Source organism: Melopsittacus undulatus, chromosome 5 (assembly GCF_012275295.1).
Source record: "Melopsittacus undulatus isolate bMelUnd1 chromosome 5, bMelUnd1.mat.Z, whole genome shotgun sequence".
Classification (NCBI taxonomy): domain Eukaryota; kingdom Metazoa; phylum Chordata; class Aves; order Psittaciformes; family Psittaculidae; genus Melopsittacus; species Melopsittacus undulatus.
In genome coordinates, this window is record NC_047531.1 from 63,808,263 (window position 1) to 63,835,830 (window position 27,568).

Consider the following 27,568-nt stretch of genomic DNA (forward strand, 5'->3'; position numbering starts at 1 on the left):
ATACCCCAAGGTAGTTCAGAAGGTCTCAACTGAGGTAAAGTGTGCTTTTTATGCCAATGGTGTTGCAATGTGGGGGAGGGAAAAAACCCCACCACAAACCCCGCAAAAAAAACCCTAAAGGAGAGACCTGTTTAAAAACCAATCCCATCCCCTCTTTCCACAAGGTAAAAAAAACCCCACAACTTTACTGTACAACCCATATATAAATGTTTCTATTTACACGAGTAGAGAATATGTATGTTGACTTACAGCTGTCAAATGTATTTCAAGTGTGCTTCCAGCAATAATTCACAGACAAATATAGTTCATATCCCCACAGCACATCACTAAGACATTAATTTCAATGGGTAATGGTATTATACAGATTTCACCATCACCAGTGCAGAGTTCAGATTGATGGAGGGCAATGAACAGAACCTTTACTGTGTCCAAACAAAAATAGGAAAGTTTTCAATAAGCCAAAAGGTTTTTGCAACAGCCTTGAGCAACAAAGAGAGTAACCAACTAGCCTTGATCATTCAACCTAGTCATGCTGACAGTCAATATGTATCTTTCCCCTCTGCCCCTCCACCTACTCTAATGGACCAGTGGCAACATTTAGCTAGAAGTCTGCCCTTGAACATGAAGACATCATGACTTCATGCCTGGGATAACAAAGTCTTCAAAGCTAGTGCACCATTACAATATTTTAGTATATACACAGCTTTGTATGGGACCAGCTGCTAGTGTTCATCACATTACAGGACAAAGTCAAGCTTCTTTGTCAGAAAACATCAGTCAAAGCACTATTTCACTTCTCTGATCCAAGTGTTTTACGTGTTTGGGTATGAGACAGTTTTCTGCTTCCTGACATCAGGAGCATAGCTGCTCTTCACCTTGATTTCTTTCTGGCCATCTAAGCTTTCTCTTTCCTTACAAGTGTCCTGGGTTTAGCTGTAACAGTTACTTTTCTCCTTCTCAGTAGCTGGTGCAGTGCTCTGTTTTGGCTTTAGTCTGAGAAAAATGCAGATAACACAGCACTGCACCAGCTACTAAGGAGGAGAAAAATAACTGTTACCATGCACTGGATTAAGAAGGGGTGGAGAGTGAGCCTGGTTCTGAGTTACTGGCTGGGCTTAAACCACAACAATAATAAAAAGAGGACATCCTCACAACTGCTACCTTATTCTCTGTGCCCAACAGAAGCATTGGTCTTACAACTGCTGCCCCCATACCAGGGTAGGGACACTGACCAATTAAGAAACCTGAGAACTAACTCAAGAGGGTTTTTTCCCCTCACTCATCTGCATGTCCTGAATCACACCATGTGTCTGAAAAAAGCCCAACATGTTCCTGTAAGGAACATGGAGCTGTTCGCACTGTTCAAGCTTGCTACTTCCTTGAATACTTCATATTTTCACCAAGTGCAAAATGTTACAGAAACCAAGCACTTTTATAATCCCATTTCATTTTTATATCAACCATTAAGTTTCTTACTAGTTTTGTCTGATCATGGACATATCTTTTTTTAATTATTTACTCCTTATCTCCTGTAAGGTCAATGGCAGATGTATAAAAGAACTGGTTTACGTTTCATCACAGTAAGCTGAGAAAACTAAATTCCTTTCAAGAAATGTAATGTTAGATAGCTCAGCTTTTTTCAACTTACTTCAAGTCAACTCAACCTGCTTGTTCCACGTCAGTTCCTTCCCCTCTGCCCCCAATTTCTCTGTAGTATCTTAGGTTAAGAGATACATTCCTGCCACACATGCTTAAAAATCAATAGAGAGCACTTCAGATGCATAACATGCCTTCAATTATAAGAGTCCCAGTTATGTTCTGAATTCAAGTACAAACACACAGTGTGGCTTCTATAGCTAACAACTCTATGGATGCAGCCTGAAAGCCACCCCACACCGGTAGTAGTTATGATTATTAGGTATTTTTATATATATTGGCATTTATATTTATATATACAGTTTTAGATGTATATATATTAGTCCAAAAGGCAGGCTACCACAGGCTCTATCCCACTCAAAACCAGGTACCTAGCAATAGATGTAAATCTTTTAACATTCCAAGGACAAAGGTTTAGATTTATTTACCATATATTTGCAAGACCAACATAACCATTGGCAGCAACCAGCTGTAGTTACACCAGGGCATAAAAGCTTTCATCCTCAGTTTCCTATGGCTCCTGCACAGGTCACAAGTGCAACAGAACATCACAAATTTTCTGTGCTGCTGGTGCTTTTTTCAGTACTGAGTTTCTGTGAAGAACCTGCAGTCAAGGCATATTCTTTCTTAGGTATTTAGTTACAGTTAAAACTGACTCATCCCACAAGGTAGCTTCCAGGAATTAATCTTATCAGGTGCTTCAAGATTCCTGAAGTTCCTTTGTGAGGCTCCTCTACTGGACATAATCCTTCAAGCAGTTACTACTTCTAAAAAGAAAATGTGCTGTTCATAACAGATATATTTTATTCTTTATATCCTTAACACACCATTTAACACATTTTTTTTTAAATTCAAGAGTTACAAAGCAAACTCCTGTTCACTAGCTTCACTGCAAGCTAAGACCTTGTCCAGCACCTGAAGCTGAAGAGAAAATCTTTTTTGTGTCATCCATTCCAACAGGATCAGCTAGGATCTCAAAGATCAACCTGAAAGATTATTTACTATTTCTTCAACTCATCTTACTTCTTTCCTTGAACACCACACCCCCCCCCAACCCCAAGTTCCTCAACTTGGTACATTCTCTCACTGTGTTTCCAGGCAAACTTGTAGCACTCTGGGGACATGAATTTCTTCCCCTAATAGCAAAGAATCTTACCTTGTAGTCCCAAAGTTGATCTAGCAACAACATTTGACCTCTACATCAACACCCATGTCTTGTAGTCACCTCTGAATCATCAGCACTTGCACACCTAGCCTTGTTTTAAACAAGTGGGGAAAATTAAACTCATTGTTTGCAGCTAATTAAGCACAGACATAAGAATTAAATAAAGCTTGCACAGTCAAGGTGAAGCTTTGTTTTCTAACTGGTGCTACAAGCTGCAGCTCTGTGATGGAACTAAACTGAAGTCATCTCAGGAACAGAAACTTTAATCCATGGAATACTCTAGTCCCATTAAGAAACAAATCTGATAGAATAGACATAAAACATGTAGCTGCTGTTTAAGTGTTTTGTGTTACACTGAGCCCACTTCAGCTCTACACTGAATTCTGATGTGTGGATTCAAGCTGGCACTTAAGTTGTGTACTCAGATCTGTACCTGCTCTTGCTTAAAAAAAAAAACCCCAAACCTAAAATTAGCCACCTCACAGAAAAGCAAAGATGTAACTGCATCTGTACAGCTTTTCACAGACTTGCCACAAATGCCTTACAGAGCATAATCTGCTGGGGGATGAAGGGACTGAGAAAGAGTTGAGAGTTCTGGCAGATGAAAAGCTGGACATGACCTTACAATCTGCACTAACAGACCCAAAAGCCAACTGCATCCTGAGCTGCATTCAAAGGAACACAGCCAGAAGATACAGGGAGGTGATTCTCCCCCTCTACTGTGCTCTTGTGAGACCCCACCTGCAGTCCTGCCCAACAGAAACCATTCTACTGTTCTGTGAATTTAGATCTCATGACCAATTGCACATGTGCATGCACATACTAAGAGGTGGGACTAAGTAGTACAGACACACTCCAAGGCACATTTGAAGTACCTGACCTTTCCAAAAGCACGCATGAGCATTTGGATATGTGGCACATGACCTAAAATGGTAGATCCTCAACATGTTATATTCAATTAAGCACATAAACTTTTAGTTAGGACATTTGTTAAGTTATATGTAGAACACAATTAAAATGGTTGCACACTCTCATGAGTAACCCACAACTGTAACTATCCCATCTACTGAACTGAGTAGCTGGTATTATTATGTACCCCAGCAGCTTCATGTGAGAGAAAGCTTCACTACCAATACATGATGGACATAGTTGTATATCCTTTTTCACGCATCCAGCTTGGATCCATTTTTGCATCCACTGCCAGCTTCCAGTCTGTATGTCTACACTTCAATTCTAACACCAGATTGTCAGAAAAGAGTCTCTGTAGCTCCCATAAGTTCCAGTCATCCTTAATGAGGATTTGCCTTAACATCAGGTGACTCATTAGATGCCTAATGTAAAATGTGTTGTTCCAAGTATTTTAAACAATCAGCACCTGATATTTATTACTAGTGTGTCTTCTAGTCATTTTGTACCATTACTGCACTCCAATAACTCTTGCAGCATACACACAACCTGCACCTCTGCCCTAAGATGTACCTGGAGACCTGCCTTTCCTCTAGCCCATGCCCCTCATCTCAATGTGCTTTACAAAGCAGGCTTGTCAAAACAGACAGCACTTTTAAAAAGGACAGTTCACCAGCAACTGCTCTTCAAGTGATGCAATTTTTATAGTACTATATCATAACAGTTATCCTGTAACTCAGCTAAGGAGCTCAGGCATGGAAAGGGGACTTCGTGCAACTGAAAGGGGCATAAAGGAAAGCAACACTAAAACCTCACATTTACTGTGGTATTTAAAATATATTTCATGCTTTTATTTTACCACTTAAGTTTTAAAGCACTGGCTAAAGATTCTCTCAAGTGATTAAGACAGCTTTGGGAAGGCTAAATTTGTTTTTCCACTGGCAAAGCAGACATTTTCTGAGTAGATATAGAGGATTATCATATTTCTTTTCCAAACAGAAGTGAAAGGTTCAAGACTATTTAAAGCCTACCCAAGGAGCTGTCATTCAGGAGACAAGTCTACAGGTTTCTTACACATTACAGGCTTGATCAGCTATAGCTGCTCAAAGACTATTCTGAGTGCTCCAAATCAACTCTCAGCTAGTCCAAAGTACAAACCAGTATAATCAAGATGCTGTTCCTGAGCTACAAGCCTGTTGAAATGGAACTATTAGACCCTAGCACATACCCCCCCAAACTGTGAAGAGTTGTAAACACAACTTCCATCGTATCAACCTGACCCACAGGCACCAGTTAGCTCAACAGAAGGAAAAGCATTCCTGCAAATGGAAAAGTTAAACCTTGTTTTCTGCCCTTCTCAAGAATGGGACCAGCAGGCTAATGTAGTCTGGTGCAGAGCTCATGGAAATACACAAACACACATACACATAGAGAAGTGGACATACCCTCAACTGGTCAAGCAAATATTATACCTGCTCATAACAATTTAAACCCACCTGCCATGATGTCATCCAGCGTGTCATTGAGCGTCTGAGCAGGGCTGGCTACCATTAACCCTTGCTGTGTTTCTGTCAGTATTCCTTGCCCCAGCCCTGCTAGTTGTGCTTGGCCCAACACTGGCTGTCCAACTATAACACCTTGCAGTTCTGTAAGATTTGCGATGGACCCTGGAGGTAAGGAACCTGCTGCCAGAGGCAAAGCTTGTGGCATCGCCAGAGGCTGAATTGGTGCAAAACCCGTCTGCGCAGCAGCTTGCTGGGGATCATCTTTAAGCAAGATGGGGTCCACTTGCTGTAATCTTGCATAGTCTCCCTCTGAGAGTTGTTCTCCTACCCCAACAGGAGTCAGTAGTCCCAGATGCTGGCAAGACTGTTGCTGTTGCTGGAGCTGAATTCTTTGCGCTTTTACCTCTAGATACTGCTTTTTGAGCTGCTGCTGAGTTTTCAGCTGTAACTCTCGCTCCACTTTCTGCAGTTCCTCCAAAATCTTTTGCTTCTTCTGAATTTGTTCCTCTCTGGTTTTGTTCAGCTCCTCAATCTTCTCTTTGGTGAGCTGGTCAGCATGTGCCAATTCCAGGGACTGCAGCTGAGCATTCTTCTCTATGGCTTCTTTTATCCTCTGCTCCAGCTCTGTCAACTTGCCCTGAGCCTCTTCTACAATGCTCTCTGGAGACTGATTGCTGATGTAACCCTGTACATCCTGGTTGTTTGCTGGCAAATGACTGCTGGACTTTTGTTTAGAAGCAGCTGTGTGAAAAAGAAACCCCCTCAGAACCAATGGAAGTGCATATGAATGGCATCCTCATTACAGAGCTACTCTTGGGATGCTACATGGCCAGTTATGCACCAAGACAGAGCATCCACAGAAGGTCAGCATGTACTGGAAAGCCCTCCAAGAAAACTCTCATGTTCCACTAGCAATTTGAACACAGCAGTCAGATTGCAATTAACAGGACAGATTACTGCACATATCCCAAATAACCCTACACTATATGGACACATTTACTCCAACAATTGTTAAGACTTTAGCCCAATGAAGCCATTGTCTCAAGAGCAGCTGCTATCAAGTGGTGCTACAAGATAAATGGAAATAAAGTAAAGGATATGCTGGCTCCTTGCTTGATGTTTTGTGCCTGTAATGCTTTTGGTATGGTGTTAAAAACACAAATGTACAGTTATAACCCTGAAAGCACAGCAAAAGTGATGCAAAAACATCTTGAGAGACAAGTGACTTGTGCTGGGCCACTGGTTTTGTGAGTAAGTTTTAGGATGCACTATGCTTCCTTGAACTACTGAATCCTTTCACTACAGGTATCCAGCTTTGCTCGGTTGACAAACAGCACTAGACCCCAGAATAGCCATTTATAGTTAACATGATCTAGCAGGGTTATATTTAGCCCCTATATTTTACTCCTAGCAGACATGACTTTGCCTGTGTCAAAACTCAGCTCTGCCCAGGCAAGGCAAATGTTTCAGCCTTCCTGCAAGAATGAGCGATGGACTCATCCAATTCATCTTTTATGAAGAAGTCCACAGTAACACAGCTGACATGGTCTGCCATATCGGTTGCAGAAGGAACAATCGGTTAATTTTGAAGGGCGAAAGGCAAATCAAAACTCAGGGTCTGAGTCAGTGGAGGTGCCCAGTTTCTTCCAGTCATCCTCGCTGTATTTCCAGAACAATACAAGTGTACACACAGCATTAATTTTTTTTTATGATATGCACGCCTGTATTTGCACTACTGCTGATCCTTGATATAAATTGGTTTTGGAAGAGAATTCTTAAGGACAGAAAGTGTTAAGTGTCAAAATGATAATATCAAAATAGATGCAAATTTAGTCCTGGCAGGACATGAGCCACATCAGACTCAATGTTTTCTAGCACAAGAAATTCCGCCTTCAATCCAATTAATCAAACCCACTCCGAGACTGCTCTCCTAAGTAAGCACAAGTTGTCAAATCAACTACAATACGGAGCTTAACATTTGTTTTTACAACTTCCATTATCAAATTTATACAGGCTTCTGGGTGACAATTTGCATTAGTCCAGTATGTCAGACTAATACATGTTTTAGCATATTTATTTAAGGCAGATTTCTTGACGCTTTACGATTACAGGGTTAAAGATTGATACTTTGTATTTGGCAGATAAGCAACTCCAAAAAAAGATTTTATTATATTTTTTTAAACAAAAAAAACCTTGTAGTTCCCTTGACTGAATCTAGAAACACGCTTCACAGGAACTACTCTGCCACAAGTGCAGCCCTCTATCTTCTACTTCAGAAGGATATTTAGAAAATAAGCTTCAGAACTAAGACTGACCTTTATTTCTGATGGGAAGGGTTGTGGCGACATTAGCAGGGGGTTTGTCAGGCTCCTGGGGTGGGACGACCATTGGCAGCGCCTGCACTGGTACACGAGGAGCCTAAAATGTTGGATACTAACAGATTACTTTTCTCATACTCTAATCTAGTTAGGTAAATAAAACCTGTTCGAAAAGCAGAGTTTAATGGTGACTAGTAACATTTAATACATTTTTTTCATATGCCAAGTTCAATAGTTAACCATTTTGAGATAATCTGACTTCCATATACTTGGTATTTTTAACCTAAAAAATTACTTGCCAAACACTACTTAGCACAGTACAGCGCTCTAGACGGTGAAGCAAATACATGCCACAATGGGCTACAAATGGAATTCTCAAGAGCCTCATCATTTAAGCAAACATTTTTGCTTGCTAGGTTTTTTCCCCTCATGACTTTTTTCCCCAATCATACTTCTAGAGCAGCAAAAAGAACACTGAAAACACTACACAATAATGCTTAAAGACTCTTCACCATTTTCACAACAGCTTAAAGCCATTTTCAGTGTGTTCACGTACAGTTCAGTAGTTCATGAAATTATGTAATACAACTTATCTCTAAACTTAAACTGTGAAAAAGAAAGGCCAAAAAGCCCCTCAAACCCACAGCCAGCAAGCCACTAAATCTTACCCTATTTAAATCATGAGATGGTGGGGTCAGCTGCGTAGCATCAGGCGGAGGAGCAGAAAGCAAGTTGTTTGGGTAATCGAGAAGGTAACAAACCACACTGGTATGACCACCTTTTGCCGCCTCTATTAACATAGTTGAGCCATCCTAAAGAGGGAAAGATCACACTATTAGAGAACAGTAACATCACAACCTGGCAACACAAGCATTTTGGCAGACATGACACTGTATCCATTAAGACTGCTTTAATAAACATTGATTCAACCTGCAGCAGGTCCACCCATAAGTTTAAGGACTTTATTTACTCCCCAAAACTGTAGTAACTGTTAAAATTTTCCTTCGTCTTCCACAGTTATGACTTTAAAACTGCAGTGCAACTTTTCCATCTTGGTAATCAATCAACCTGCACTCCTCGTAACTCCAACTTTTACAAACATGCTCATGAGTACAATGCCTGCTGATGTAGTACCAGCTCTAGCATCTTCTCTTAAAACCATGGCATGTTGTGTCAGTTGTAGAGAACACATAAGGACAAAACTTGGTTGGCTTTCATTACTTTCAAGATTAATGAGACATCACCTCAGTGGAAAATCAGGCAGTTGAGCAACAAACCTTCAATCTGTGTGTAGGATCAGCACCATGAGCTAGCAGTAACTCCACAACTGCCAAATGACCTCCAGCACAAGCCAGCGACAGCACTGTATGATCATTGTTAGCTGTGGTCCTATTCACATTTGCTCCTTCAAAAGTAAGAGGGGGAAAAGATTATTTTGAAATACTTCAACTGGTTAACCTCTACCAAAAGGGTCAATTAAATTCCTTGTTAAATATGGAAACTTGGTTCTCCATGGCTGCAGTCTTACAGCTGATAAATTAAGCAGCCAATTATTACTATTATCAGACTATTTAACACAGCACAAAAAAGAAAAGCAACCCAACCTGCACTAGCACTCCAAGCTCACTCTTCAAATGGCTACAACAGTCTACGTATGGAACATCACAGGGCAGGTGAACCTACTGCTTTTAAATTTGCCACCAACCGTGCCAGGACTGGGCCTCTTTCAAATACAAAACAAAACCAAATATTAAGATCTAACATAGGGATCCATGCATCTTAGCAAATGATTGACTGTAGCTTTGCTTCTTTCCTCTACAATCTACACAGGAAATTTACAACACACTGGGAAGTTTTAGGTCAGTCCTCCTCCATACAAGGAAGGTCCAAGAAAAATCTGTCAGCATCAGCTTAAGAGACAGAAAACAGCAATTCCACGCTCCACATCAACTCTAAGCATTCAACTACCTTGCCAGAAACCAGAAGTGATCATTACATGCCTAATTTGAGAATCAATGAGCTACATGAGTTAAAGCATTTGAAACAAATCCAAGGAAGATAGGCTAGAACTGACATGCTCCTAACCTCCTGTATTTCTAACAGCAGGAAAACCAAAACCCTTTCACACTCTTACCTTTGCTAATCAAGAACTGAACAGTGCAAACGTGACCTGCCCTTGCAGCTTTCATAAGAGGAGTTCTTCCACCTTCTGATTCATGCTCCTACAGCAGATAGAAAAAGGCTTAAAGTTCACAAGTAGCACAGGTCATAAAGGATGCAATTCAGCCTTGGGGATTTTTGCATGGAAAGGCACCAGACATGGAAGATTCCTCTTTAATGTTTCACAAACTACAGATATGGCATTTACATAACATTTGAACTTTCAGATCAATCAAACAACCTTCATTCATTTGTGAGACTCCAGTACAAAAAGCACTCAAGCAGATGGTGGGGATTTGACCTAAGCATAAAGTGTTCAATTCTACTTAACTGCAATTTTTGCTAACACGCTGGTTACCAACCTACTAACATACAAAAATCCACTTACCTCTGTAACCTTAATTCCATTACAGTACACCAATAGATTACATTGGAGCAGAACTATCAACTGTTTGCTGCATAAGGAATAGAACAAACCTGAAGGTACAAGAGATAACTCCTAATCAGCTCAACAATTTAAAGCTGAATGCTGTTCAGGACTGAACATGACAGAACCACCAAATCCCCTATCTCTCTGTAGAGCCACCCTGAATGGCTTGGAGATGCTTTAGAGCTCAGTCACCAAAGTACTGTAACTGACCTACACACTTTCAGGTAAGTGAACAGCCCAAAATCCATTAGAAAAACATCACCAACTCACACTTCATTAAAAGAAAAAGGTTAGAAGATAATTTGAACACAACTGTAATAAGTAAATTCAGTAAGTTTTCAGCAATGCACCCAGAACAAAACCAGAAATAAAAGAGACATTTCTAATTTTTTTTTCCTAATTAAGAAGGCAACAACTTACCAAATCTGCACCTGCCTGCAGTAAGACATCTGCTACATCAGTATGGCCATTTTCACAGGCATATGTCAGTGCTGTGTCCCCTGTTGCTGTTGTTGCATGCACATTAGCCCCTGAAGCAATAGTAAAGACCATATAAGCTTTACAAGATTCACCACAGAAAACATGCAAGTCTCTTCATAACTTTTACCACACTAGACAGCAAGTTTTTAACTTCATCCTTCCAACTGAACACGTATGAAACTGAGAACTTAATCCTCTGGAATAGGATTAGAAAAAATGAAAACGAACCAAAAGTCCATTCACATCAACTTAATCTTCAAAAGCTAAATTAAGAATCTAACCAGTAAATCACTTCAGGTTCCACAAACCTCTGCAACTAATGAGGAGGTAACAAACATGGGTAAAGATGTTTCTCTCAATGTTACAGTAAGCCTCTACAAAACTGTTACCAAAATTACTCCATACCTGCGGCTAATAAATATTTTACCAGCTCCAAATGACCCTCTTGAGCAGCTTCCATCAAAGGAGTAGAACAACCAAGTTCAATGTCAGCTCCTGCTTTAATGAGGAAATCTGCAACCTCCAGAAAGCCTCCACAGCAAGCCAGAGTTAACGCAGTTTCTTGTGTCTCCTCTGTCTGAGCATTGATATTTGCTCCTTAAAATCAAATAAAAAAAATCAGTTGCTGAAAGCAGTATCAGCAAAGACAGTTCCTGATACACAAGGCATCTTCTTATTGTGTAGATTCTCATTTTTAGAGCTGCAGATATTTTATTCTCAAGTCACAGTCTATCAAACTACAAGATTTTAACTTCACTGAACTACTTTGGAACACCCCCCTGAGCACCTCAAAGCACTTCTCTACAGCTTTTCAGCAATACTACCACCTCAAAATAGGCCAAGGCGATCATGTAGAGTGCAAGTTACCCACATAAACCATTCACTATTCAGTGCCTGTTTGAAAAATGTCAACCTGTTCTGAAGAACATTTCCACACAAACAGCTATTGAATTACAATCCATGGAAGGTCCCAAAATAGTTACCTTGACCAAGTAACAGTGCCACCATCTCTTCGTGGCCTTCTCTAGCTGCCTCCATTAGAGGTGTGTATCCTTCATCATTGACCTCCTCCAAGTTAGCTCCACGTTCAATCAACAACGCTGCCAGTTCAACATGCCCGCCACAGGCTGCCAGAGTCAATGGAGACTCAAAAGAGTCTGCAGGCATGTTCACCTGAGCGCCACTGTCAAGCAGTAATCTTGCCACTTCCACATGGCCATCCTAGGAATTCAGAAAAACCAAGATCAAAAGGCAGTCAAAAGAGTAAAATTGCTCCTCTTCTCCGGAGCTCTAAGTAGTCACCGGACAAACAACAAAGCAAAACCCAAACACTTGAGAGGGAGCTCAACGAGGAGCTTGCCTCCTCCACAAGAGCAATACCAAAACCCTCCAACACCCAGGACTCCTATTGGTTAAAGACTGTGCTAAGTAACTTAAGAAACACAAATTCTAAGAACTGTTATCAGTCAAATCTATTTTTTCTTGTGTTCTGTCAACAAATTTACTACTAACAACACAGATGGCCTAATACATAAAGGAATATTAGAATTTCACTAAAAAAAAAATAAATCTATCTTTTCTTGGATGTAAGAGGCTTTGATGTTCTTCCTAAAGACTACAAAACCTTTATGTTGCAAACAAAACACTGAATGAAACAAGTCACTCAATGCCAATGCTCCCCGCTTCAACGAGGGAATTTTGCTTTAAATCCAACATGCAGTTGCATTATTTGCTCAATACAGTGCATTTCAGTTACAAAAACAATGCACATCAGCAACACAGTTTGTCCTCATATCCATGCAGACTGCTAGTGTCTCAGTATTTACGTTACAGACTCACAGCTTTTGGGGAAGGAAGAGGAAGAGAGGACAGGACTTAAGGTCAACAATTTTGCTTCCTTTATTTCTTAAAGGGAAGCGGCACACAGCAATACTGCTTGTCTCTTGGTGCCTGCAGAACTACTCCACTGATCAGTTTAATAGCAGAGTCAGGACTTCCTCTCTCCAAGAGAAAAGCAAAACCTAAGAACTTTTTTTTTCTCAGGGGTTCCTTAGACATGACAGGAGCCACCTGAATATAGCCTTCTCTTGGCAGGATTTGCCAGATACCATTACCATGCTGTCAAAATTCTTTTACCAAAACCTTCCTCCTTAGTTTACTTTCTTCCTTTAGAAACAAAGCCAATATTCGAGAGTATGATCTTCGTCATGTTTTCAGTATTCCATAAATTCAGAAACTATATGGAGTGGCTTTTCAGCTGAATGTTTACCCTGGAAGCCTGACAATGACATATACAACTGCTATTCAATCCTGCTTTTGTTTAGATAGCAGCAGAGGCTGGCTCAGTCACTGCAGCCCAGAACAGCACAGACTCTCCAAGCTGGTTTTCTCCATGCAGAAATTGCATCATTCCAACATGGAGTAATCATAATGGCAAAAGGTCTGACACACAAAACACAAGAGGATGGCACAGAAGAAACAGCAGCTTACCAGGAACATAAGGCTGCCCTGTCCCAAGGTTATAGCTAAACAAGGTAAGTACACCTTAACTTCAGAGTAACTGGTAAGAGGCAGAATATATTTCTTGCCAAGCTAGAAACCATAATCCCAAACAGTTCTTTTCCAGACAAAACACAGAACTGACATTTTTACATCTAATTTACACCCGAGATCCAGGGAGCCAGATTTCCTCTCAGAAAACTATCCAGGACATTAACTAGGATGTATTCACCTTGAAATGACAACACTGTTTCAAGGGGAAAATCTCCAAGACTCCATAAGGAATCTCTCCTCAGGGAAATATGGTGTGATTCAACCACCAGAGTCAACCACCAGGTTCTGGCAGAACAGTGTCACTCCTCACAGCTGATGCAGGACAAGAATGGCAAACAGCAGGAGGAAGGTGTGCTTCCAAGTTGCTGATGTGGGACAAGCAGCCCTGAGAGTCACTGCTGGTGTTCAACCTCAAACAGGAATTCTATCCGTGCTTTGAACAGCCTTGCAATGGGGTGGTGCCCTTCAAGTTCGTCTACAACCACTAAGAAAATTCTTTTAACTGCTATGAGATCCAAAAAAAAAAAAAAATCATCTGACCAATCTGCACCAGGTATATTTTACGCATCAACCACAGCAGGCAATTGGTACTCAGACTTCCCTGTGGAGAATCCCATTACTTCAGCAAGAGGAAGCCTGAACAAAATAAACCTGATTTTTGCTCCCACAAGGCAAGTCCCATTGCCCAAAAACTCACTTGCATTAAACCCATATTAACTGTTATCTATAAATAAGCTCTGTGTCAGAAGTCTTCCCCAATACTTTGTATGAGAAGGGTTAACCAGTCTCACTGGCTTGTACGTAAGCATAATATTGTCCTGGGTTTAGCTACAACAGTTATTTTTCTCCTTCTTAGGAGCTGGTGCAGAGCTGTGTTTTTGACTTTGGCCTGAGAACAACTCTAACACACCAACATTTTTAGCTGTTGCTAAGTAATGCTTACCCTGATCACGGACTCCACAGTCTCATGCTCTGCCAGTGAGGAAGGACACGGGAAGCCAGGAGGAAGCAGAGACAGGACACCTGACCCAAACTAGCCAAAGGGGTATTCCATACCACAGCACATCATGCCCAGTATGTAAACTGGGGGAAGTTGCCTGGAAGGCCCAGGTACCCGTTCAGGTCAGGCTGGGTATGAGTCAGCGGGTGGTGAGCGACTGTACTGCACATCCCTTGTTTAGGGTTTTTGTTTTCTTTTTTAAACTTTTCCTTTTTAGTTCTATATTCTCTCACCTTGTTATTTCCCTTATCATTATTGCTGCTGGTGGTAGTAGCAGTAGTGGTTTGTGTTATACCTTAGTTATTGGACTGTTCTTATCTCAACCCATGGGGTTTACATTCTTTTGATTCTCCTTCCCCATCCCTCTGGGAGCAGGGGGGAAAGAAGGGAGGGGAATGACTGAGCAGGCAGCTGCATGGTTCCAAGTTACCAGCTGGACTTAAGTCACAATAAATACATGTACAAAGTGTTTAAGGCCAGGCTGGATGGGACTTGGAGCAACCTGGTCTAGTGGAAGGTGTCCCTGCCTGTGGCAAGCGCTTGGAACTGGACGAGCTGTAAGGGCCCTTCCAACCCAAACCACTCTGTGATTCTACAATATATTCAAACTCAATGCTGTTCTAGAAAATGTAGTTTCTTCTGCTACAAAAAAGCAACAACTGCTTCTGCAGAAAAAAAAACCAACAACTTTATTTCAGGCTGCAAGTGCCTGAACATTTTTACATCCTGCTACAGAGAGCTGCCCTCTGTCAAGCAGAACTGAAGGTACCGAGACTCTCACCTGTCAGCTCTGAGCAGCAGTGTAAAAACACCTATTACAGAACAGCTTCCTGCGTAAGGGAGAGTGATTGCTTCCTATTGCTCAGTAAGTCTTAATAAAAAATGGGTCTCAAGAGTTCTGCAAGTCTGATGGACTTTTAAGTCTGTTGGCAGAGGAAAACCAGGAAGAGTGTAGCAAGGAAGAGATGACTCGCTTCAGAGCTCCATGAAATATCAGCTTTTTTTGCAAACTTCTGACCTGTCAAGAACCTGTCCTAATGAGAAGGCTACTGCAACATCAAACAATGTAATTTTATCATCACCCACCAGGGAACTCACTACAAGAACAGCACCCATAATATTTATGAGGCTAATCTAGTCAGATTTCAGAGCAAGATAAACACCAGCTCAAGCCCTGTTTACCTACATGCCTTTCTTTCTAAGGACTTCTTGTGACTGTAATGGTTTCTGTTAAGGATTCCCCTATCTGAAGCCACTAACTTCTTCAAACAGACATCACTGGCTGATTTTAGCACCATTACAGTTTTTTTTCAGGGAAAGGATTATGGGCTTGTGGCACTGCTCGATGGGCACTGTCACTATACCAGGCTGATGACATTAAAAACCCAACCCATGAGAAATCCTTTTAGAGAGGAAGGTAAAAGGGAAACCCAAGAGACAAGTTGTCAGTTTTACATGCAAGTTCCATGTTTAGATGACGGATCTGGAATATGTTAGCATAAACAAACTACTGACCTACCTAAGCATGCTGCAGCCACACACTCTACATAGTAGGGAATCCTCCACCATAAGTGTTGCAGAACAGACAACTGCAATTCAGGGTCACAAAGGGGGGGGGGGTGGTGGTGGAAGGTGTCAAAAAACAGAGCCTAATTCTGCTCCATTTTATTTCACTTTCATTTCTCCAGCTGGAAAAGTTCTTAGCTCTAAAAAAAAACCAACTGACACCTGCTAGGTTTTCCATACTGCCAGCGTACCCCTCTGTATGGGGCAGGGTTAAACTTGGGGCAGGGTATTCAACTAAGAGAGTAACAAAGGCTAAACAGTTCCTGGAGGAGAAATCAACTGAGTAAATGGGTACTTTTACTCCATCATCAAAATAAATTACCAAAGGAAAAGCCCAAAGCAACTGAACCCTATTACTTCAGGTAATATGTAGGAAATAGATTTCAAATAAGCTGTGTACTTTTAAGAATATGCAGATACGTGAGACTTAGATAGTTTAAGTACTTCAAACAGAAAACTATCTATCCACTTGGTAAGTTTTCTTCACCATAAAAGCAATAATCTTAAGTGAAGCATCAATTACACCATTCCAGAGTTAAAAGGTACACATACACAACCTTTTCCAGGGGAAGTTTCATGTATCTGGTGTTATGTGGCAAAACACTTATCCAAGAACCAGAGTTGTTCTCAAGATCTTACTAAAATTCATTAAAAGGTTCTCTCATCTACACTGCCATCTTCTAATTGCTTTAGATGGACAAAGCAGCAACATGGAAGTACTCATAGTAGTATGAAGTTAACAATTTGCCCTTCCATCTCCTAGTTGCTTCCCAGCTGTCTTGACCCTGTGCTTTCAAGATGCACTTGGTTCTGTGACCCATAATAACACAAGCTGCACATACGCCCCTGTAACGTAACCACCTACACCAAAGAGAACTTGGCATACAAACTCCTTACACAGGACAAAGGTACGTTAAATACCTCTAACTGCCATGTTATGATCATATTCACTGCCCATGTTTCACACATTAGAATTGTTGAAAGCACTGCAACAATCACTGGGAATCTTCCACTTCAAGTTATTTAATTTGGACATTCCTGTATGAAAGATTTTCCCTTCATAAACTGAAAAAGTTGCTCACCCAGAAACACGCATATTTACACAAAGCAAAACCAAAAAAGGTTTTGTTCAAATAAACTACTATTATTTACTTTTGTCCATCTCCAACTCGTTAATTTCTCTGAACTAGGATCACCAAAATTTCTGTTTTAAACAAGGCCTCTGTGACTATAGGAAGGGCAAAAAGCAGAGCAAGTGACATATAACAACACAAGGAAGCTACAGAAGCTGTTTTGGGACAATGAACACTGAGTTATGCCACTTGAAGGAAAAAAATAAGTGTCCTGGCCATCCAGAAAGTATTCAAAGTGTAGAGCACTTTGAGCTCTCTAGTGCTCTACAGAGCAGAGCTCTCCTAATGCTAATATGCTACCAAATTTTAGCCAATGTCCTGAAGAATTCAACTACTTTGTCAGCTACCAGAGGAACAAGTTAAATTTTGCTGTTACAGGAATTATACTTTTTCAACCATTTATCTCCCCTCCCCTAGTTTCTTCTGCAAAAGTGCCTAACATCAAAAGAACCAAAACATAACATAGTTAGGTTCTGGACCAAAAGGAATCACTGTGTCCATCCTTCAGGAAGTAAAGAGCAATTACATGCCTCACTGTCCAAGCCATCCATCTCTTACCATGCAAGCCTCCATGAGAGCAGTATGCATTTCATCTGTCTTGTGTTCCTGGTCTGCACCAGCTTCCAGCAGAAATCTCACCATTTCTAGATGGCCTGCATGGTGAAAATATTTAACAGGAATAAACCACTTTAGAAAGCACATTTTGGCAGTCACAAAAAGGGTCTAACAGATGACATAAATGCAATAGAAGGCCATGTTTCAATGTGAAACCAAAATCCCATGGAACACTCTTAAAAAGCATGTTCATATCTATGCATCCAATGTGCACAGAAGCTTAACAGCACAGTTAAGCTGTTACATAAACACAATCCAATTCACTGAGTTTCTTAAAGCATGTCTGCACTACATGCATTCCTTGAGGTGACATTACAGCTCAGTAGTGTGCACTTCAGAAGCTTTACCAGGGTGATTTAATTTGTACAAAAATACTGGCATTTTTTTAATCTACACAATGTTGGTTTTTCGTTGAGGGTTGGGGTTTCCTCTCTTCTTGCTTGACATTAAAGATTTAGGATTAGCGTTTCTATACACGAGGTTGTAATGAGGCTCAGAGTTCACACCAACCCTAAAACCATGAAACATACTTGAGCAGATGGAAATTCACACTTCCAAGAATACTCTTGGAAATTCAACTATCTGTAGGTATCTTCTGTATCAGAACACCTAACAGATTTTTTAAAGTATTTGCTATCAACCATTCCATTAATTCACAGTTCCTGTTCATCAAGTCCTGTATGTGTGCCAAGCCCAGTCAACTGTCATGACCAACACAATATGTGAGCATATAAAACCAAGTCAAAGGAAAAAAAAAATGCTGTTACATAACTCAACATGACCATGGCTAAAGCTTAAAACTAGAACTGTACCTAGCAACACAATGAACAGCAAACAGTGCCCAATGAGGCTACACTTTCCACCCTTGCCCCTTTATCTGGGAGAAGTTAGCATCCTTCTTGGTCCCAAGTATAACGTGTCATTCTACAGAAAGCAAGCAACATGAGGAAATTAAGAGCTTGTTTTCATGCCCTACACACGAGATCTGGAGCAACACAGAAATGCACAAGAGGCAGACAAATTTACATAGATAAGGTGAAAGGTTGGCCTGAGTATCTTTCCTTCTGTCCCACATATCACAGGGAACAACTGACTAAGCACAGACTTACAATTTTTTACCTCTGCTTTCCAATCTCACTTCAAAATTCAGAGCCCAAGCACATTTTCTCAGTGAGAGAATATTCTGGGGTCCCACTCCTTCATAATACAGCCTTTGCTCTAACAGCACCAAAGAAAATTACCATGGCTTACAAGGGCCTTCAGCAACAGCAAACCAAGGAATTTATCAAGGCAAATAAAAGGAACATAAATAAGAATCTTCTACTGCAATGCCAAAGAAGTACCCCTGGTACTAACATCAACTAGTCCATGACACCAATACCCATTCTAATAGCTCTAATAAGACACATCCTAAGTGACTGCAACAGCAATTGCTCAGCTGTCTGAACTTATTTAGCCTCTTAAACATCTTCATCACCTTGGCTGGGTTAATGCAAAACTGCTGCCTAATACTCCAAGGGAAGCAAGACAGGCCTGTTGCCTAAGCACTGACATCCAAAAGCCAAGATGCTAGATTCTGCATGTTTTCTGAGATAAGGCCTTGAAAATTAAATTTCTAGATCTAAGCAGAGATACCTTCTATAACAAAGCTGTAATACATGACATTTACCATGCTTACTATATGATAAAGGGCATCAGCTCCTCATCTCCCAATATATTTAATAGAGAATCTTTGAAAACATCACAGCAACTCAGGCAATAGGTTTGTAATCTTGATACTTACATTCCTCACATTGATCATCATTTACATATAGCATAAACATGCTATGTGGTATATCAGAACTCACAGCCTTTGAATTAATTTCATCCTGGACAGCAAGGCTGCAGAAATACATGTTTGAGAAGACTCTTCACATCCACCACACTCTTCCATACTTGCTACACCTTGGTAACAAGCATGGTATTTGTTACTGTACCTTTGTAACAAGCCAGTGTAAGAGCACTCTCCTTGAATTCATTGGAATGAGTATTTATTCCTGCTCCATTTTCCAGCAGCACTCGGGCCACTTCCACATGGCCAGCACTTCCTGCTTCCATCAGAGGAGTGTGACCATTCTCATTATGGTCCTCGATACTGGCACCAGATTCTAGCAGTACTTTCACAACATCAACATAGCCTCCAGCACAAGCATATGTAAGAGCTGTATTGCCTAAAGCCAAAAGAGAAAAAGGGTTGAAAACAGGATTTGATAGCATTTCTACACTGGGATCTTCGACTTCTGCTCCATTCCATCCCTTTTACCTGGCTACCTTACGAAACAATTTTTTTTTCCAGGCTACACATCAAGAACCATAGGGGCATGAGGGTAAAACAAAAATAGCTCAGTGCTGGCAGATTGAAGCCTGCCATGTGCCTGGTGAATCTATTGAGGCACTTTTCCCACTTCCATCCCAGCTAGTCCCAGCCTCTGTCACAAAAATATCTCCTGTACTGTTAATCAGCAGCAACATACCATGCTGTAACATGAAAGCTCAAAACAAGTAGCAGAAAGAACTGCTTCTAAATGCCTTAAACACCTCTAAAGGGCTAGTTTGAAAATGTGTACAGTCTTTACATAGAGATGAAAACAACTTCCTTGGAAAAACTACAAAAACGTGTTATCTGAACAGAACAAAGACTTTGCATGTATGGAAGATACCTTATTTTTTATTACTCTTTTCAGTGAAGTAGTTCTGAGTAGTAATACTGCTTTGATCCTTAACATTTTTCAAGGTATCTTCTGGTATCTCAACTCTTTCCTCATTCAGGGTCAGTACTTCCTTTGCCAATGACTTTTGACTACACACAGCCTCCATACTTTGATATACAAAGAAAATCTCCCAATTTTGTCACTTCAACACAAATGCATACCCAGCTGCAACGGGGAAGGGAGGGCATCTTATGTTAACTATTTTCACTTGGTTTCCTAGACCTGAGACAAAACAGCTTTCTATGAGCTAACAAACTTCCCCAGACTGTGCTTTAGATACTATGTGACAACCAATCTTATGCATGCAAACTAACTGACCTTATCCACCTTCTTACATCTGCATCCAACTATTATTATATAGTTTCATTTAAAGAATGAGAGAAGCTAAACAGTGAAACCACAAAGAAGGATTCTGTGTTGCCTGGCTGAGAGCCATTCCTCCCAAATCTCCACAAAGAGTTTCCCACACATGCAATTCTGTTTTCCAGACATTTTCAACAAGCCCTCTTCCTTTACCTGTTGATGACTGCGCATTCACATCAGCACCATGAGCTAGCAGCAGCTTTACAATTTTGACATGTCCACCATTAGCAGCAGCCATGAGAGGTGTGATGTCCCCTTTAATACCACGGTCCTCAACATTAGCATGCATTGCCAGAAGAACCTGCCAATAAAACTGTGGTTAACAACACCAGCAAGTGACAAACCAACACATCAAGATGGCTGAAACACCACATGAAAGTCCCAACCCTTCATCAACAGTTTTGTGTTAGAAACACTTAAAGTAAGCACAGTTCTCTGTGTAGCATTAGCTCTGTGTAGCATTAGCTACATTCAGTGTATGTGGAAGCCTTCACTTGCCAGTTAGCTGACACTTCCCACTACCTTAACATGGCAGTGCACATGGACCTGCTTGAGAGGGTCCAGAGATGGCCAGAAAGATGCTGCAAGGGCTGGAGCACCTCTGTTATGGAGACAGGCTGAGAGAGCTGGGCTCGTTCAGCCTGAAGAGGAGGCTCTAGTGAGACATTAGAGCAGCTTCCAGTGCCTAAAAGGGCTACAAGAAATCCAGAGAGGAGCTTTGGAAAAGGACCTGTAGGAAGAGAACAAGAGGGAATGGCTAAAAGCAGACAAAGGGGAGACTGAGATTAGATGTAAGGGAAACATTCTTCCCTGTGAGGGTGGTAAGGCACTGGCACAGATTACCCAGAGAAGCTGTGGCTGCCCCATCCCTGGCAGTGTTCAAGGCCAGGTTGGACAGGTCTTGGAGCAACCTGGTCTAGTGGGAGGTGTCCTTTCCCACGGCAGAGTTGCAACTGGATGAGCTCTAAAGTCCCTTCCAACCCAAACCACTCTGTGATTCTAAGACTAACATTGCCTTCCAGGTGCGTAAGAATGGTACACATGAACTCACACTTGGTTTTGTACAATACACACACACTAAAACCAGTGAAGAAACCAACCTGTGCAAGCTCATAATACCCTGCTGAGCAGGCCAAGCAGAGGAGGCTTTCTCCTTCTTCTGTGTGCTCATTCACACTCCTTCCTTCAATCAGCAACTTCCGCACAGCATTTACATCTCCTTCTGAACAAGCCTCTGCCAAGCTGCGGCTAGTAAGACAGAACACACATCCATGAAAGTGGACTACACTTGAAATGTTTCATCTATGTGCAATCCAAGTTGACATGAGCATGCAATCAAAGAGGGAAACAATCTAAAGTGCCCACAGCTAACTGAAGAGGTGCCATTTTTACACTTGAGGCTCTCCACATAACTTCTCTGAAAGTTGTGTAATGTGTACACACAATTCCTCCCACTATTATTTTCTAACAGAAGTTTACAGGAGAAACACCTGCAAGATGGCCATTTAGGTTTCTCAATTCTGCATTGCATACAACTGAAGAAAACATGTTGCAAGAAGACAACTGTGGACCTGATCTACTGTTCCAGTTGGAAAACACAGGTTTTGTCCCATTCACTTTCTGAAGTAAGGTTCAAAGTAGAACTGGTTATATCACAGGAAGTACTCATGAGTTATATCCATATTCTCTTTTACCACAGGAGCAGAGGACAAGAAAACTGCCTTTTCATCTTAACAGGCCTTTAACTTTTGTTCAGCACTGTTAATTCAATTAAGACACATAACCTCTGTGACTCTTCTCCTATATCAAAATTAACCAGTTCCCCTGTCCTGTGCTGAAACAAACACCAGAATTCTGTTACCTGATACCACCTGTTGTTTCATTTGTGGCCATAACTTAGTCAAGCAGAAAAGTCTAAAATTCTTCCGGTTTGGTAAGCCCCAAGTGAGTGTACTTGTGCTTCTCATGTCCCAAGTTCTTCACTTCTATCATTCCTATTCTTTTCCAGTCAAAAAAGCAACTACTGGAAGCATATCTTCAATCCCATCAATTCTGTCTTCTGTCTACACTGTCTTCATTCCAAAACAGCTATTGCCTTGTGCAAGTAAAAATTCAACTCTGACAACTTGCCTATTGTGCTACAAACAACTGCATCAATAATAAATCCATGACTTCTGGCCTCACCTAACCACTGCCTGTTCATTTCTCCTCCATTTAGGAAGTCCCACCAACACAGAACTAAGGAAATGGAAAAATAAGGTAGTTGACAAACTTTTGCAAATCATCTAACTCAACATGCAGATGAGCAATTCTTCAGATACTCAAGATGTAAAAGCTGGTATTTGTATAGCAAGGCCTTATACATATGTTGCACTCGGGACCCTTTAACTTGTGCCACAAGACACAATCTTAATATACAGAGAACTATTGTTCAAGTATTTCTGTTCACTGTATTTCACACATCTATTTTTACTTCTCATATCCTCTGTCTTCGCAACAACCAAGACACAGCCACCGTTCCTTAAAAAAAAAAAAAAATGAAAGCTGGAGGCAGGGAAAGAGACACAGAATAGTTGCAGGCATAACCCCAAAATACTCTGGTCTTTGTATGTCCTGATCAACACACCAAGAAATGCTTCCTTGACATTACTCAGTACACAACGAACAAACTGTCAATTAGTACAGCAGCCCTCAGTTGTTCCTACTAACACTGCTTCTGTTGTATTGAACCTTAATGACAGTCTAGAAGGAAACCTTCATTTCCTTTCCCTCATAAGGAGCCAATAAGGCAAAACCCCTCACAAATTATGCCAGGAAGTCCAGTCAAAAAGCTGGGATTTTCTGGACAAAACTCTGTCCAAGGTCCTACACAACAAAGCTGCTGACCACCATGAAGCTCCAGGCTGTCAAAAGTGTTTTCCTTAATTAAAAAGGCACTCAAGTTCTCTAAAACAACAGATGAGGGGGGTTTAGTCCCAAAGGTTTTAACATCATGCTACTGCTGAATGACCCACTGAGGGATTTTTGGGTACAGTTTTAAGGCCTATACTATGTAAGAGCTTAGAAATTCTGTTTCTGTAGCTGGTCAAATGAAAATTACTTGGCACATGATTTCGGAATTCTAAGTGTATTAATTGTGCCCCTCCTCACTGCAAGACCTGATAGTCCAGGAAAATGTAACAGGAGAGACACAGGTGATAACCTGACACCAATTCCACTTGAGTAAGAGTTTCACCATCCTGGAATCAGAAGTAGCTTCTAAAAGTAGCAAAGTACTGAAAACAACTCCCAGTGTGGAAGGTGACTTACTTGTCCGTCTGCCCTGCATTTGCTGTGCTTTCTGCTCTCATCCGGGTAAGTGCAGCAGCAGCTTCATCCAACGCGCAACTGACCGAAGAAGTCAGTCTGCGAAGCACCTCAGGATCTGCAAATGCTTTACCATCAGCTGTGGAGAGCTTACCTATTCCTTTCATTCCAAGTTACAACACATCAGCAGGCATGCCAGAAAAGGAGAGAACAGAGAAGTTGAAATTGAGCCTATGAGATCTGCTGGCAGAAGCATTCCAAGCATCATGAACTACAGCTTCCAAACAGAAGGGATTAACTGTTTACCATGCGACTTTAAAAGCTGCACTCTGTGATGAGCATGAATGAAACCCTCCAGTCCACAGATACAACTCTTGACAAGTACTTTATGTAAGTAAATAGTAAAGCTTTCCATCCAGTAATTAATACAACAGAAAGTCTCACTGAGCAATTTGGGTTTTTATGTAGTGCTGCAAGCCCCAGTCAGCTGTCAATTTTCACTCAGGGTTTTAGCAGTCTAGCACTGGAGGAATCCTAGCAGAAGAAGGAAAATCTAATTTTAAAAAATCTGAAATGTTGTAATGAACTTCTTCCTCTTCAAAGATTTGCACAACCTTGACAAGTTCACACCTCCTTATATTCTGTATTTGCATCATGCTCATACAGACCCAACTCAATGCAAGCAGTTCCAATAGGGTCTCATGTGTAAGGGCTTTGGGGTTAAACCTCCATGGGACACGAGTATTTACCTGCAGCTTCAAGTAAAGCTTCTAATCTTGCCTGGGTTTCTGGATCTACTGTTCTCAGGTCAGCACCATCAGCAGTACTCGACAAAAGGAGTTTAGAAGCTGTTTCCAACATTGGGTTTTCGAGATCATCCTGATCTAAAATAAACGATTCCACCTGAAAAATAACAGATCTGGTTTAAGAATGGTATGCTTGAACAAAATATACTTTAAAATATAAAAACCACAGAGTTGTATTTGTGACTTAAGCATTTGCTTTTCAAATACTTTGTTAGCCAAACTATCCTCAGTTGACTCCAAAGGGTATTTCAAAGGAAGCAATGAGATTTTCCAAAATCACATGCCAAGAATGTGCCTTTTGTCATCTATTTGCTCTGACTAAAAGCAACTAGAGATAGCCTTCACATCTCCACACTGCACTTTACAGTTTTCAAGTCCAACTTAACATAAGGGAAAAGTGAAAGAATAGGTCACACTCCAGAAGTCCTAAAGGTGGTAGCTGCCATGAGTTTCATGCAAGCTAATGGTTTGGTGGTGTTCTTTCCCTCCTCAAAGCATGAGATGCATACAATAGGGACAGAACTAATCTATTTCATATAACCCAGTCACCTTTGGAAGAAGTAACCTACCCTCAAATGGCATTAAGCTCTACTAGCACACAAAAGCCAGAAAAACAAAGTCATCATTATTTTCGTGTCAACTGTTCTGACTTGCAGACAAATTCTCTCAGCTACCTCACCCTTTCAAGTCTGATGTCTCCCAATCCAGTATTTAAAAACAAAAAAGGACCATCAACATGTTCCAGATCTAATCAACTCAACTGCAACACACAATGGCTTCACAGAATATTCTCAATAAAACCTTGAAAGCATTACATACAGAATACGGAACCCATTACATCTGACTTTTTCAGAAAACAGATGCTGAATGGTCTAAGTTCTTCTCAGGATCCTGCTTTTCTGTGCTCATCATTTGTTTTGGTTGGGAAACAAATGGAGATTAAGTGATCAATGTATTAGAGAGAAAAAAGCTCCTAGCATCTATCTGTGGTTTATTGTGTGTAAAAGTAGGACTGAGTCAAGTAGTTTAAAGTAGATGCTCCTCTCAGAGCTCCATGAATACACCCCTAAGCCTTTGTATTAGCCATCAAGCCATTTATTAGATTATAAAGACAAAGTCTAAATATCCCCCTATGAAGCTCAACAGCCACAAAAATTCACACCTTCAAAAAAATCAAATAAATAAAGGTAAAAGCCAATCCCAACCCAAAACAAAAAAACCAAACAAACAAAGAAAAAAAAAAATCAATCTAAAGGCAAGGCTGCTATATAAACCAAATCCATGTGCCCAGCCACCCCTATGCCATAACCATTCAATCATCTTTGGATAAATGCAGCTACTGTCCAAAGTATAGCAGTGATCTGCTTCCATGTAGAACAGTTCATCAAAATAGAAATACAGTTTCTTTTAGAATCACAGAATAGTTAGGGTTGGAAAGGACCTCAAGATCATCTAGTTCCAATCCCCCTGCCATGGGCAGGGACACCTCACACTAAACCATATCACCCAAGGCTTCATCCAGCCTGGCCTTGAACACTGCCAGGGATGGAGCATTCACAACCTCCCTGGGCAACCCATTCCAGTACCTCACCACCCTCACAGTAAAGAACTTCTTATAGCTAATCTAAACTTGCCCTGTTTAAGTTTCAACCCGTTACCCCTTGTCCTATCACTACAGTCCCTAATGAATAGTCCCTCCCCAGCATCCCTGTAGGCCCCTTTCAGATACTGGAAGGCTGCTATGAGGTCTCCACACAGCCTTCTCTTCTCCAGGCTGAACAGCCCCAACTTTCTCAGCCTGTCTTCATATGGGAGGTGCTCCAGTCCCCTGATCACCCCTCTGACCCTCCTCTGGACTTGTTCTAACAGTTCCATGTCCTTTTTATAATGAGGGCACCAGAACTGCACACAGTACTCCAAGTGAGGTCTCACAAGTTTAAAAGCCACCTCATGAGCATCATAACTTCAGATTCCTACCAATAAAGATCCTAATCTAAGCAGGCAAATACACCAAAAGAGTGACTAATCCATCCAGAGACTGCCATTCTTCCATCGGTTTTCCAGTCAGAAGTTAAGAGCTCACCAACAACTTCTCCTGTCCGCCTCCAGCTCAAAACTTACTAGGATATAGTACTAGTGCACAGCCTGAACTTAAACACCTTGGTCCTTTAGGAAAGCAGGCTGAGAACTTCCAAAATTACTTCAATTTATCATTTCAATAATACCATTGAGAAACAGCATCCCATCAGACAGCTGTTAGCAATACCTTTGGGGGGGTGTACTTGTGTATCTCTGAAGCCTCCTTCCACTCCTCTGCAGCCTCTTTGCCCTCCTTCACACCCAGGAACACAGCAGCTGAAGAGAAGTTCTGACTTGGGATGAAAGTAGTTCTGACTTCAACAACGGGACAGTCATAGAATCATGGAATGTTCTGGGCTGGAAGAGAACTTAAAGCTCATCCAGTTCCTGTCCCCTGCCATGGGCAGGGACACCTTCCCCAAGACCAGGCTGCTCAAAGTGTCATCCAACCTGGCCTTCAACTCTGCCAGGGACGGGGGCAGTCCTGCAGTATTGCATATTGCTCCTCAGCACTCCTTTTTCCAAGACATACTCATACTGGCTGCAGCTTCCCAGTCTGGCACACTAGTAAACGCAACTCCACTTCCCAGGTGGAGGAACGCTGTTCTATTCATCTGTTTTAGGCTGGTTTTGGCTCATTTGAGGACCTGCCATTTCTCTTCTTTGAGAGGACTAAGCCTGCTGCAGCAAGCAGCAGGCAAAAGAAACTAATCTGATGTTCAGGAGCCAAGCGACAGATTTCACCACTGGGAAGGCAAACTATTAAACAGTCAAAAG

At 41.2% G+C, this 27,568-nt stretch overlaps 1 protein-coding gene across 1 annotated transcript in view; it reads right to left on the bottom strand.

The window, feature by feature from the left end:
* The window catches only part of ANKRD17 (ankyrin repeat domain 17), an 87,283-nt gene that overhangs the window by 21,943 nt on the left and 37,772 nt on the right, over positions 1 to 27,568 (bottom strand). The window contains exons 4-18 of the mRNA XM_031044735.2: positions 26,979 to 27,106; positions 24,656 to 24,809; positions 23,910 to 24,066; positions 21,701 to 21,848; positions 20,754 to 20,901; positions 19,464 to 19,697; positions 17,431 to 17,525; positions 11,604 to 11,841; positions 11,026 to 11,217; positions 10,561 to 10,670; positions 9,685 to 9,772; positions 8,828 to 8,955; positions 8,219 to 8,362; positions 7,548 to 7,650; positions 5,224 to 5,973 (exon numbers count right to left, since the gene is read on the bottom strand). Coding sequence (XP_030900595.2) covers positions 5,224 to 5,973; positions 7,548 to 7,650; positions 8,219 to 8,362; positions 8,828 to 8,955; positions 9,685 to 9,772; positions 10,561 to 10,670; positions 11,026 to 11,217; positions 11,604 to 11,841; positions 17,431 to 17,525; positions 19,464 to 19,697; positions 20,754 to 20,901; positions 21,701 to 21,848; positions 23,910 to 24,066; positions 24,656 to 24,809; positions 26,979 to 27,106 — 2,817 coding nt within the window. The remainder of the gene's footprint in view (positions 1 to 5,223; positions 5,974 to 7,547; positions 7,651 to 8,218; positions 8,363 to 8,827; positions 8,956 to 9,684; positions 9,773 to 10,560; positions 10,671 to 11,025; positions 11,218 to 11,603; positions 11,842 to 17,430; positions 17,526 to 19,463; positions 19,698 to 20,753; positions 20,902 to 21,700; positions 21,849 to 23,909; positions 24,067 to 24,655; positions 24,810 to 26,978; positions 27,107 to 27,568) is intronic.